Raw genomic sequence first — 14762 nt, 5'->3', positions numbered from 1 at the left:
TGACCTAGAAACAACTAGGGTTGATTTACACTCACCAATGACATACCCCAACTTTCCACGAGCACCAATGGCCATCTTTGCAGATTGTGACCATTCTAAATATTTTGTACCATCTAACTTAACTGTAGTGATGGTCCCAACCTCGAAAAGGTCTCCAACACCTCCTCCCCCTTGTCCCATATCACTCCCCAGTTTGTTTTCAACTCCGTGGCCCTCCATTATTCCCAAAAAAGGGTTAGAAAATCACTTTGAGATGAAAAAGTAGGTATTTATCTCCTTCAGGCACCACAAACACCCTTCTGGTACCCTAGAAGCTCCTCCCTCCAAAGATTCATTTTTCGCGGGAGCAGGAGAAGAGGGAGAAGAAGCAGTCACTCCTTCCAGAGGCCTCCAAAATAGGTGGGACTCGAACCACCCCCTTTAGAAAACTTCAAGGAACCCTAAAAGATAAGGGCGCCACTTCCCAGGTAAAAAATGAAGAGTCCTACAAAAAATGACTCTCCCTTTCTCTACCGGATTTTGGTGAAAAACCCTAGACAAGCTACAAGGCAATGCAGATCCACAAAAAAAATCCAAAAACTGGGCTTACCTGAGGTCTTTGATCAGCCTCTCACCTCACCATGCAGTTGGTCGTTCTAGGGCTGCATGATGGAGCAACTCAAGAAACCTTTGGTTTGCTCTTATACCAAGTAGAAGATGCTGATAGTTGTTTTTACTATAAACTTTGTGAAGAAAAGAAGAAGAAATTGAAAGGTTTCGGGTAGAAAGTAAGAAAGAGAAGAAGAAGTAGAAGAGAATGAGAGGTAGCTACTAGTAAGTCAGCTACTAGTAGAAGAAAGAGTAGAAGAAGTAGAAGAAAGACTTAGATCTGGCTGCCCCCTTCCTTTGATTTATATACTTTATAAAAAAGAATGTACAAATACAAGAGTACCCTTAGTAAGTCAGCTACTAGTAAGTAGCTGAAAAGACATAACATAAACTAACATAAACTAATGGGCCTGAGGCCCAATAACTTCCTAACTAAATAAAGTAAATAAAAATAAAACAAAGTTGGGCCTAATAACTTAAAATCGACCCAAAATCAACACAAAAAATTAGTAAGCACCATGTTATTGATAAGGTTGAGGATGCTATTTGTGATTATTGCATGAATCCAAGACATACTAAGGAAAGGTGTTGGAAGCTCAATCCTCATTTAAAATTGAAAAAATTCAAAATTGGGAAGAAGGGCAACACTCTTGGTTAAAATTGGTAATGATGTTCAGTCTTCTAATGCTCTTGACTCCTCTGATGTAACGGATAAACTCTAGAGTATCCTGTTGCAGCTAGAAAAGAGTGGTACATCCTCCTCGTCTAGTTCTGAACCTAGTAATCCATCTAGTTCATATGCTAAGATAAGTATTGCACTTGCTTGTTCCACATCTTTCACTAGTGTCCATATGACTGGTATACTGTTACATTTTACTTCATATAAGTTAACCACGGGCCCGGGGAAGGGTAAGATTACTATTGCTGATGGATCTTAGACCTCTATCTCGGGCTAGGATGATGTCAAACTCACCCATAACCTTTCTCTTGGATATGCTCTTCATGTACCTCAGTTACATAAAAAATTGTTGTCTATTAGTTTTCTTACAAAATCCCATAGTTGCTCTGTGACCTTTTTTTTCTACCTATTGTGTTTTCCAAGACGTGAGCATAGGGAAGATGATTGGAAGTGGACATGAAGTCAGTGGAGTCTCTCTCTTTGGTGGACCTTTAGAGCATGGGTTGTCGAGCCAGACTGAGTTTTGTTTTAATGAGAAAATGAGTCTTTTCATATTATGGCACTATTGTCTTGGTCATATGTCTTTTAATTCTATAAAACTTTTGTTTCCAAATCTGCTTAACTCAGTGTCAAAATTGAACCCTAAATGTGGAGTTTTTCATTTGTCCAAATAATGTAGAACCACATATTTTGCAAGTAACAAAAAAAGTTATATTGCTTTCTATTTGGTCGTACTAATGTTTGGGGCTCATATGGTATCCCTTACATGGGTGGGTATAAATACTTCTTTCTCTTCATTGATGATTACACTTGGTATACATGACTCTACTTGATGAAAAGTCGAATAAGGTTCCTATGATTGTTCAAAATTTCATGAATATGGTAGAGACACTGTTTGAAAAAGAGTTATAATAAGATTTGGCAATGCCAATGAATACTTTGAAAACCATTTAAGTGGGTTTCTTGAAGATTGGGGAATTATTCACCAAAGTTGATGTGGTCATACTCCACAACGATTGGTTGTTGAAAGGAAGAACAGGTATGTGGTTGAAGTTGCTCGAGGTTTACTATTTCAAACTCCTGTTTCCACCCATTTTTGGGGTGATCCTATTGAGACAACGATGTATCTCATTAATAGGCTTCCATTATGAATCCTTAACCTTTGGTTTCCTCATCAACTTCTTTTCCCTACCGAACCTCTCTTTAATTATGAGAGAACGGTTGTGTTTTTTTTGTTCATGATACGAGCCATTCCCGACATAAGTTTGATCTTAAATCAATTAAATATGTTTTCCTTGGTTATTCTAGTCCAAAAAGGCTATAGAGATGTTTCTAATGTTACCTTTCTGGAGTCCTTTTTTCTAGTTATCCCATCCTCTTTAGGGGGAGAATGCAAGTGAAGATCGGACTTCCTTCTATCTTCCTGTTCCTCCTCCCTCTCTTCCTTGTAATGATGGTATTCCTTCCCCTCCTCCTCTTCCTGTGTATCGGCCTCGATCATGGCAGCTATTTTTCATCAGGCGTAGTAAGAGGGTGGCTCTTGAAGCTGAATGCCCATCGCAATCCGATCTCCCGGACTCGGGTAATCTTGAACCTCCTGTTAATTCTATTGATGATCTTGACCTTGATATTCCTATTTCCATCTAAAAGGGTAAGATGGACGTAAATCAAGTATCCTATTGCTATGTATCTTATGATGCTCTTTCACCCTCCTATTGTGCCTATATTTTTGTTGTTTCTTTTGTTTCCACTCCTTGTAGTGTTATAGAGGCAATGTAGTCCCCTTGCTAGGAGGAAGTTATGAACCAAAAGATGGAGGTCCTAATAATGAACCAGACTTGGGAGATTGTTCCTTGTCCCAAGGATAAGATTCCTGTTAGGTGTAAGTGGGTTTACACCATTAAACACAAGGTAGATGTCTCAATTGAATGTTATAAGGCTCAACTTGTGGCCCAAGGATATACTTAGACTTATGTCATTGATTATCTAGAAACCTTTGCTCTAGTTGCTAAAATGACTTCTATTTGTGTAATCATGTTTTTTACCGCTTACTATTCTTGGCCTATATCAAATAGATGTAAAGAATGCCTTCTTTAAGGGGGATTTGCAAGAAGTTTATATGGACTTACTACCTGTGGTAAGCTTTCCTAACAGTGATGGAAAAGTTTTTCGCTTTAAGAAGTCCTTGTATGGGCTCAAGTAGTCACTTAGAGCCTAGTTTGACAAATTTAGAAATGCTATTAACGATTGGATTCTCTCAATCTCAGGCAGATCACACCTTGTTTATAAGAAGAGTTGATGGTAGAGTAACAATGTTGATAGTATATGTTGATGACATTATTGTGACAGGCAATGACATCATAGGTATCTCTTAGTTAAAATCCTTCATTGCTTTAGAATTTGAGATTAAGGATCTTGGTGGTGTTAAATACTTTTTTGGCATTAAAGTTGCAAGATCCAGGAAGGGAATTTTTTTGTCACAAAGGAAGTATGTTCTTGGCTTGCTCCATGAAGTTGAGAAATTAGGGTGTAAGCCTGTAGAAATTCCATTTGATTCCAACTACAAGTTGAGTGATATTGGAGGAGTTCTTCCAGACAGAGGGATATATCAGAGATTGGTGAGTTGTCTCCTGTATCTTTTTTTTGACTAGACCTAACATATCTTGTGCTGTTGGAGTGGTTAATGTTAGACAATGTATGCCCTTATCTCCAATTAGATTGATATACAGATACATTTATTGTAAATGAATAAAAGTACATCATTGTTTCATGTTGACTTTGGTATGTTTCTGTGAATTTGCCCCTTAAACTGGACACTTATAAGACTCATGTTAGTTTAGAATGTTCTTAGTAGTTGGATAGGCTTGAGGAGTTTATCCTGCCAAGGTTGACACTGATGTGTTGTCAAAGAAGTTGGGGCAGCTTGTCTCAACTGCTAGGGTTAGACCTAAAGCGCATGTAGTGTGTGCTTGATTGAAACACTGAACCCGGACCACTTTCCAGTTATGCCCTTAACCTTGGACATTAATGGGCAAAACTGGAAAGTTACACATATCCCCTAGACTTGATTATGGTACTGCACTGGGTGTTGGATGAGATCTATCATGGGTCAAAACCTGGGTATATTGGTGCAGCCTGAGAATTCACTTAAGTGAGTAATCATAGTGATAGGATCAACCCCTTTGTCGGACAAAGTGAATGGTCAGGACTGCACTCTCTTTGATGGAAACCTAAACTACCGGCAGTGGATTTCAATCATGTTTGAGATTTGTTTTGCAAAATAATATATATATATATATATATATATATTATGTTTTAAGAAAAGTGTTTGCAAAATGTTTTAATTTTCAGGAGCCATCTCAGTAGGGAGTGTGACACTGCACCTTGCAGTCAGGGAAGAGGTCCTTCCCTGTCAGGTAGTGTTTGATCACTGAGGGTTGAGAGGTTACATGTAAGAGGCCATTAAGGGCTGATTACCTGATAGGCTATATCTTACTTAAGTCCATTATCCTTGGGCCTTCATAGGATGACTGGACTCAAGGATCATTTAATTGTAAATGTTGGGCCCATTTTGAGCCCATAGTGATGAGCTCAGGGGTTCACTGCATTTGGTAGTGAATTTGACCATGCCTTTTCATAGAGGCTGGGTCAAACCCATGTGGGCTTATGTGAGGTCATTGTTGTGGCCCCACGCTATACAAATCAAACCTAAATGGGTCAGCAACACTGTTGGGTCGTGAGCCATATAGTTAATGGGCCTAAAGCCCATGATTAATATGATTAATCAAGATGTCACATGATTGCTTAAGCTGTCATGTGACATGGGCGAATCTAGGTTTGGATATGGGTATGGAGCACGCATTCTCTTAATAGGATAAGACCTATCTTATGATAGAGTCCAGATCCAAATAAAGATTTGGATAAAACCTCCTAATTCGATTAGGAGAGGTGCTCCTTAAAGGTTAAAAAGAAGAGATCGAATTGCTCCAAATCACTCTACATTTCGGCTCTCTCTCTTCTCCTCTTGCTGCCCAAGAAACCCTAGTTCGATCTCACCTTTTTGGGACTGATCTTGATCAGTTCTTTCTCTGATTTTTGCAAGAAAAATACAGAGAAAAGTTGTGCTTACCTCCTCAGTTCGATCCAAGGTGTTGGGTTGCAGTTTTGTTGATAAATGCGTTGCTGAACCGGCTTCATCTTCAAGCTGCGCCATTTTTAGTGGAAGCTGGTTTTGGGATTTGATTTGGGCGTGAACTACCACTTTGGGAGCTACATTTGTGGAATCCGTATCAGTTATACATCTCCCTCTTGTTTGGTTTAAAATCTGGTCCAGTTATGGTGCAAGGTACATCCTAGAAAAATGCAGTTTTTATAAAACAGGGAGTACGGTTCCCGAAAGGTTAAAGAAAAATTTTTGAAATTTTGCCCAGCCATCTTGCATGGTTCGGCCATCCATATGATTGGTTCTCACCTTCCTTTAGTTAACCAATATATGCATGAACCCAAAACATCTCATATGCAATCTATTAATAGAATTTTAGCTTATTTGAAAGGATGCCCTGGTAAAGGGATGTTGTATTCCAATCATGGCAATCTAAACATTGAGGCTTATATATATACATTGCCTTAATTGGAGGCAATGTGGTTTCTTGGAGAAGTAAGAAATAATTTGTTGTTGCTCATTCTAGTGCTGAGGCAAAGTATAGGGTGATGGCTCATGGAGTGTTTGAACTACTTTGGTCAAAGACCTTATTGATTGAGATGGGCATCCAAATAGATACTCAAATAAGATTGTATTATAACAACCAAGCAGCCATAAATATTGCTTACAATCTTGTTCAACATGATCATGCAAATCATATTGAGGTGGACAGACACTTTAAGAGAGAGTTGCTACTGAAGAGATTTGACTTCCTTTTGTAAGGTTAGAAGACCAACAAGCTGATTGCCTTACTAAAGGTGTTCACTTTCCAAAGTTTGCCAAAAACCCTGTCAAGCTGGGCATGATTGACATATATGCTCAACTTGAGGGGGAGTGTTGAGAATGCTTGGGGTGTTTTAGTCTTTTCATCATCACTTTTGTATTTGGACACCCAGGTATGGGCTTTCTTGTAGTTTTTCTCAAATTATAAATAACAATTTTGAGTGTGTGAACAGTAATACACACACACACACGCACCCCTCTCTTTGATACATCCTTCTTCCTCTTCTCCTTCTTCTCCTTCTTCTCTCTTCTCTTCTTCTATAAATCCTGGAACAAAAAGTATCGATACTTTAAACCATGTGTATGGTAAGACAATATACAAAAAGTTTATGCATGCTGCACCAATCCTGCCAAGAATTCAAGATTACAAAAACAGAGTGGCAGGATCAAAATAACTTTTATGGGAAATGTTACTAAATTGATCTGTTGCAGCCAGCCAAGAGTGTATGGAACTCAACGTCTTCTTGATTACCTAATTAAGAACAGCTTTGATTCTGAATAGCCTCTGATTCCTCTCTTTCGAAATACATCACAAAACTGCAGGAGGAATAGGAATGCAACTTTGGAGGGAATATTTTTTTTGAAGATAAATAAAGAAATATTTTATCGCTAAAATAAAAAAAAAAACAGTACAACATAACTAGGTGACAAGATGCCACCCCCACCAAATTACAGTAATGCATGACCACAAAGAAGCAAAAACAACATTTCCAGGAGTCAAAACAGAAATCAGCATTCCTTTATGAATTCAGAGAAGTCCAAAAATCAGCTCCAAAGTCTTTTTTCTGTAGTCCTTGAAACCCTGGAAGCACTAGCACCCCACCAATAGCCGTTGAACTAATAACAGCTACCCTCTCTTCCTTGCTTTTCTTTTTCTCCTTGAAGATTCTTCTATTTGGAGGGAATATGGGATATGGGACAACCAGACTATCCTCTTGAGGTAAAACTAGGTTTTGATTGCTGGTAAACTGCCTGTAAAAGGATTTGACAGAGAAGATCCCTGATTTCTCCCATCTCCAGGTTCTTGAATCCTCTTGGTCTGCTTTTGGACAGGTTCTATTAAGCATACTGAGAAAAGAAGGCAGCTCTTTTATTTCCCAATCATTCAAGCTCCTTCTTAGAGTTTGGTCATCCTGAATTTCATACGAGTCAACCACCCTGGTATCCCTGTTTTCTGCAAGGATATATAGGGAAGGGAATCTCTCCATTAAAGCTTAGCCTTCATACTACACATATTTCCAGAAATTGATTTGTCCCCCTTTCCCACTTTCATCTAGATGCCTTGAAGAAATTTAGTATGGAACTTTCCAATTCCTCTCCAAATGAAGCAACCATATGGCCCTTCAGCAATACCTGGATTCCAATTGAAGTTTCTAGCTCCACAATTCTCTCAATGATCTGTCTCCATAAGAGATGAGGCTGTGAGCTGAATCTGCAGAACCATTTTACAAGAAAAGCAATATTCATTCACTTCATTTTCTTGACTCCTAAAACTCCTTTTTATTCAAGCAAGCATATTTGGTACCACTGCACCAAATGGATTTTATTTCTCTCCTGCCACCCTCTTCAGAGAAAATTTCCATGGGTTTTTTTCCAACTTTTTCCACAATTACTGTTGGATTGGAAATAATGATAGGATATATGTGGGTAATTGGGATAGGGTACGTTTCAGTAAGTTTTTCTTAGTCCCATTTGAGAGATACTTACATTTCAATGTTGCTTGCTTTCTAGCCTTTCTTTCAATTACCCAATCCCATATGCTCTTTGCCAAACACTTAGCTCCCAAAGGTAGGCCCAAATATGTATTAGGAAGACTTCCCACTTTGCATTCAAGAATTTCAGCCTGTCCTTCAATGTTCACCACTTTCAACTGGATTAATTCCACTTTTGCCAGCCCAAGATTTTACCATTTCCTTGACCAATATATTTTATAGAAATTGTTTATTTTTTCTAATTTTCCTATTTATGTGCTTGTAATGTTAATCAGGGAGTTCTTGCTGATATATTAGAACCAATAATGGGGAAGGGCCTTATTCCTGCTGATCTTGACACTTGGAAGCAGAGGAGAAGAGGTGAAAAAATACTTTATTCCATACATACTAGGCTTTCATCCAACTGTGAAATTCTCATCTTATACTTGTATAATCTTGATCCCTATAAATGTTTTATGTAATTATTTTTGTTTCTTGTGATTATGTAGCATCACATTTTTTCATGGGCAATGTTGAATCGCATTAGGGGGCTTCACTTGGACCAGTCCATTCAGTTTCCAGAACAAATTGGCTGGGCCAAGGTTATAGTACTTCGTTTAGTCATTAATTAACTATTGGGTCCAAAGAAGTGTCAGTCCAGTTCTTTCTAATACCTAGCTGCTTGAAAACAGATCTAGGAGGAATGGAAGAATTGTGGCTGATGGGTGCTGGTTCTTCCAGATTTTGTTCAGACATCTAGGTCAGAATTTGGAGGCAGTTTTTGGGAGACCATTGAATTTTCACATGTTTTACCTTTGAGTATATAAACACTTTGATCTCATGTACTACTCCTTTTTGTTTTCTATTAATAAACTTTTTATATTAACATAAAAGGTACCTAGAGCTAAGTGGGACTACTATAAGTTGGTAGCCCAGTGGCAACTAGAAGGGAATTGGTAATATGGAAGCTCGGACTTTGCCTGTTCCCAATACTTTACAAATTTTCAAAAACCAAAACCGAGCTGTTCCCCAAAGCAAAATATTCTTTATAAGCCAAACTCCAAGATATGACAGTCCCAATTATTCTTGACATTAAAATCTCTTCACTACCAACCAGATTGTTGAAAATGCAGGATTTTCTCTCCTTCCAAATATTCCATATCACCATGGCTGGTACACATTTCTAGACCACTTTCCCTATGTTGATAAGCCTTTTACATTTCAGCTTGGCAACGAAGACTCTAGGCTACCGGGGAAGCAGCCCACAGCCTTGAATAAATTGGTGAACCTTCCTCACATTGAATCAACCACCTTACAATGCATGAACAAGGGTAGTCTGTCCTTTTGTTTTGTTTTGGACACAATTCATAATTACAGTTGTACAGTCATTGTATTGTTTTTTGGGGTGCTCTGATTTATGTGAGCATCCTTTTCTTCATCAATGAATACTTTACCTTTTTCTCAAAAAATTATTATTCAGTTAGTGCATATATATGTATGTGTGTGTGTGTGTTATTTTATATTATATACAGTATAACATGTATTTTATACATATTTAATGTAATGTGTTTAAAGGCATAGGCCTACAAGCCTGGCCAGGGTCCTGGCTGTAGCCCTTATTATGGGTGCTAAGATTGACTTGAGGCTTGCTTGACCCAGCTCATGATCACGCCTATTTGCTAACTACCAAAGAACAACCAGGTGATTGAAAAGAAAGAGAATTCTTGTTGTTAAATAGAAAAGAGATAAATCACTTAGAAAAAGAACACGGGATAGTTCTTATCTTAGGTGCTAAGTTCAGCTTGGACCAGGCTCGGCCCATGATCACGGATCACCCCTATTTCCTGTCCATAACAGAATGAAGAATAGAATAGAAAGAAAGAGAATTTTAACTGTTAGGGTTAACAGCAAAGAGACAAATCACATAGAAAAAGAAACAGGAGCGGGAGAGAGAGATTCTTTGGAACAACCAAAATTTACTAAACCAAATTTTATTTCATCAAATCAAACTCCTGTAGATATGAATTCCAATGACTATTTATAAACTCACGATGAGAACTTGGATGCCCATCTACAGACTTCAATTAGGACTAGGGGACCGACCAAAACAGCTTCTAATTGCCTTTAAACTAAGACAGATCCATAGGTCGAGGATTTATATCGGTTTTGTCAAATGTATATGGTCATAACAAGTATAGATAGAGAGGTGAAATGTTGGAGGAATTCTTTGATATTTTTTGGTTTTTTGTTTTTCTTTTAATTGAGAAAGATACAAGTATCTTCATAAATCATATCATGTTAATTTTTTGGCATTTAGTACCCCTTAGAAGATGGGGGGAAAGATATAAAAAACAAAGAAACTAGCAACTAGGATAGTCTTTTTTTTTTTTGAAGGATCAAAGAAAATTCATTAAAATAAAAAGAGAATATAGAGAGAAAGGTGACAAGAAATCACCCAAGAGAAAAGACAAACACCCAAAGACATTGACATACCAAAAATATTCAAAATAAAGAAAAAAAGACTCCAAGACGACCACCTGTGCCCTGCTCCTAATCGAATGGCCCTGAAGCAAAGCCCAAATGCCAAGGCTTCCTAATCCTCCTCAAAACTTTCCTCCTGCCCATCATCTTCTTCATCCCACTTGTCTTCTCTTTCTCTAGCTTCCAATTTCTTCAGCCTCTCTTCTGTCCTCTTTCCCCTCGTACTCCTCAAAGGCCCTCTTGGCAAATTCCTCGCCTCCCCCAAAAGCATTGACCAAGACTTTTACCTATTTTGACTTCTCTCTCCACAACTTTCTCGATAGGGACTTTTCTGAACCTCTCCTTTTTTACGCTTCTAACGTGATCACGTACTTCAGCACTGCCAGCAGAATCAATTTCGTTTTCATGATGGATTATTCCAGCCTGAGAGATCGAATTTGTAAGAAACCGAGTGTCTGTCCTACCATCCTCTTCCAGGTGTGGAGTTACCAATGCCTTCTTTCCTCTTCTTCTGTAGACCTTTTCGTAATTTTTTGTTGGTCCTATACCCACCAAATCCAACTTCAAACGAGAGAAGACCTTGGTTATGTGAATGATGTGTGAATTCCTGGCCGCATGTGGTTTCTTGTGACATTCTTCAATTGAGTTGATTGTCGCATTCTCTGTCACCCTTTTTTGTCCAAGATCCTTACCTAATCTTCCAACCTTCACTTCCTCATAAAGCCGTCTAGCAAAGTTGTTTTGTGCATCCTGGAGGAGTGAACCACTAACAACTCCTCCATCGTTACTCCCTAAACTCACTCCTGAATTCGCTGTAGAACTCCCACTCAAGTCCTTCTCCTTGTCTTCCACCCCAAGCTTCTCTTTTCTGACCTCTTTAAGGGTATTGGTCAAGGCTTTCTTTGCCTGTTCAAAGCTCGATGACATAGAGATGTCATCTTCCTTTTGGATCGAAGCTTCATCTCTAGGCCTGTAAACAGTATTCGAAAATCCGAATTCGAATCCGAGATTCGGCATAGTCGAATCGAATTCAGATAATTCAAATTGGATATTCGGTTGAATTTGTAGAGATGATGGGCTGAATGGCCCATAGGCTGTTTATCCTTCTTTATCTTGTTATGCTCTTTGCTGTAATGGGCCTTAATTTGGGCCCTTATTTTTTCTTATGTTATGTTTTTAATTTTATGCCCAACCAGGGGCCTCTCTACAAATTATTAAAGTTTAACTTAATGAAATGAGATTATGGGTGTAAGAGGAGATTATGTTCGAAAAAATCTCTCTGAATCCTTGTTGCCGCTTGTGGTGATTCATGGGGATTGGGAGAGAGAGAGAAAGAGAGAGAGAGGAAGAGAGAGGTATGGTTGAGAGAGAAAAAGCTACCACTGTAACTGTAACTGTAACTGTAACTGCAACTATTAAGTAAGCCTTACAACACTCCCCCTCAAGTTGGGCTGAAGATGTCTATCATGCCCAGCTTGTCACATAACTCATTGTGTCACGAGCACGGAAGCCCCTTTGTAAGGACATCTGCAAGTTATTCCTTGGAGTTGACATAGGGGATGCAAATTTCCTTTTTTTCCAGTTTCTCCCTTATGAAGTGTTTATCCACCTCAATATGCTTGGTCCTCTCATGTAGGACTAGGTTGCTAGCTATGTTTATTGCAGCCTTGTTGTCACAGTAAAGGGACATAGGACTATGAACAACAACTCCAAGCTCCCCTAGAAGGTTCTTTAGCCAAATGATTTCAGCCACACCATGTGCCATAGCTCTATATTCAGCTTCAGCACTTGACCTTGCTACCACACTTTGCTTCTTGCTCTTCCAGGTCACCAGATTTCCTCCCACAAATGTGCAATACTCACTAGTGGACTTTCTATCATCCACAGCTCCTGCCCAATCAGCATCTGTAAAGACTTCCACCTTTAGGTGATTGTGTTTACTGAATAGTAGGCCTGTTCCTGGATATTTCTTCAAGTATCTAAGGGCTCTCTCTGCTGCCTCCATGTGTGGCTTCTTAGGAGAGTGCATAAACTGGCTCAGGACCCCAATGGAATAGGCAATGTCTGGACGGGTCATGGACAGATAAATCAACTTTTCCACTAACTTTTGGAACTACTTCACATCTTTCAGAGGTTCACCAATACAGTCACCTAGCTTGTGGTCCACATCCATAGGAGTATATGCCGACCTTACACCTAATTTACCCGGATCCCGTAATAGATCAAGGGTGTATTTCCTTTGAGAGACAAAGATACCCTTTTCTGAGTGGGCAACTTCAATCCCAAGGAAATACTTTAGGAGTCCTAGATCTTTCACTTCAAATTTTGATGCAAGGAATTGTTTCAAGTTTTGTATTTCTGAGATCCAACTTCCTGTAATGATGATATTGTCTACATACACTATCAATACAGCAACCTGCTAGGGTTTCTGCAGAAACAACCACGTCCAAACACTTTTAAGAACTGGGCAGGAGGGATCGTAGGTCTTTTTCAACCCAGAGAACCTGCTCTGATACCATGTGGTGATTCGTGGGGATTGGGAGAGAGAGAGAAAGAGAGAGAGAGGAAGAGAGAGTTACGGTTGAGAGGGAAAAAGCTACCACTGGCAGCCGCCAGTTTTCTATTTATATTAACTTCATAAAAGAATATGAAATTACAAGTATGCCCCTGGTGGCATATCCTAGAATCAAAATAATGAGAAAAAAGAAAGAAGAAAAAACAAGTAACTGTAATTGTAACAACAGCTATTAAGTAAGCCTTACAACACTGCCACCTTCTTCTTCCTCTTATCTCTTCTTGAAACTTAATTTCTGCTACTTTCTATTGATTCTCTACAACATTTTAAACAGTCCTTTCATTTTAAAAGACTATTTTTCTTCTTGGTATCAGAGCAGGCTCGTCTTTTTCCCTTTTCACCTCTTTTTTCCCATACACAGTGTCTATGGAGAACTGAATTTGGATAAATTGTTAAAGAAACTTGATTTAGCCCAGTTGTTAATGGTTTTTGGAGAGAAAGGGACTGGTTTTGTCGTCCTGCTGACAGATTCAAGTGTGTTGCCTGAAACCTTAATTTTTTGGAGAAATCTGATTGTGGGCTCCATAGGGAGTTTGACCTGGGCGCTTAGTGACTGAAAGTCTTCTTATCCTTCATCTTGAAGATCAATTCAAGTGGATTGGTGTTTTGTGAAGTCTACAAGGTGCGGTTGAGATTTCTCTATTTCTCCCGGGTTTTGGGTGTGACGCAGGTAGCAGGTACGGCTGCATAGAGGTTGACTCACAACACAGGTTTTCTTCTATCTACATTTGTTGTTATTCGAAGTTGCCAGGAGTTATTTTTGAAGTATTTTAAGAAGATGAGCCCTTCAGAAATTGAAACAGGCATGTTGTTGAATCCGGATAGGTTCCAGGAGCCTCTGTTGACTCTCTACTGGCTGGGACCACAATCAAGCTAGATGGAACTAATTATTTGGCTTGGTCACAATTAATAAAAATTTATATCTGCAGTAGAGGCAAATGGGGTTTTATCTCCGAATGCAGAAAAGTCTCACTCCGAAGATGGCCCATCATATGAAAAATGGATGCAAGAAAATTATACTGTTATTGGATGGCTTGTGAACTCAATGCAACCTCAGATTAGTCAACACTATTTGTGGATGAATTCAACAAAGGAAATTTGGGATAGTGTTGTTGAAGGTGTTAGACAGTTTTGTATGCCCTTAGCTTCAATCTGATTTGATGTACTTTTGTTATTTAGTGGAAATAAATAAAGTGCATGTTTGATTCATGTTGTTTGGTTTAATTCTGTGTAAAACCTTAAAACTGGACATTTATAGAGATTCATGTTAGTTTTAAATGTTCACAGCCGTTGGATAAGTCTGGGGAGATTTATCCTGCCAAGGCTGATACTGGTGTGCCACCAAGTGTTGGGATGGCCTGTCTCAGCCATCAGGGTAAGACCCGAGGCACATGCAGTATGGGATTACTTGAATCCTTGAACCGGACCAGATTTCCAGTATTGCCCTGGACCTTGGAGATAGATGGGCAAAACTGGAAAGTTACACTTGACCCCTAGACTCGATTATGACATTTCACTAGGTGTTGGATCAGGCTGCCTTTGATATGCCATTCAGTGAAATCCTTAGCGGGGATCAAAACCTGGGTATGTTGGGGCAGTTTGAGAATTCATCTGAGTGGGTAATCATAGTGATAGAATCAGGCACTTTGTCGGACAAAGGGTAATGATCGGGAATGCACTCTCTCTGATGGAAACCAAACTGCAAGCAGTTGATTTCAATCGTTGGAATTTTGTTTTGCAAAATTAATATATTTATATATATAT

General features: G+C 38.9%; 1 protein-coding gene across 3 annotated transcripts in view; it reads left to right on the top strand.

The window, feature by feature from the left end:
- The window catches only part of CYP97B3 (cytochrome P450, family 97, subfamily B, polypeptide 3), a 113905-nt gene that overhangs the window by 8516 nt on the left and 90627 nt on the right, over window positions 1–14762 (top strand). For all 3 annotated transcript variants that reach the window (XM_088954646.1, XM_088954648.1, XM_088954647.1), the window contains exon 4: window positions 8239–8323. In XM_088954646.1, the coding sequence (XP_088810772.1) occupies window positions 8239–8323 (85 nt within the window). The remainder of the gene's footprint in view (window positions 1–8238; window positions 8324–14762) is intronic.

This window comes from Nelumbo lutea, chromosome 7 (assembly GCF_056320005.1).
Source record: "Nelumbo lutea isolate HS-2025 chromosome 7, American lotus-T2T, whole genome shotgun sequence".
Lineage (NCBI taxonomy): Eukaryota > Viridiplantae > Streptophyta > Magnoliopsida > Proteales > Nelumbonaceae > Nelumbo > Nelumbo lutea.
The sequence above is the reverse complement of the archived record's forward strand: the minus strand, read 5'-3'. Positions and strand labels throughout refer to the sequence as shown.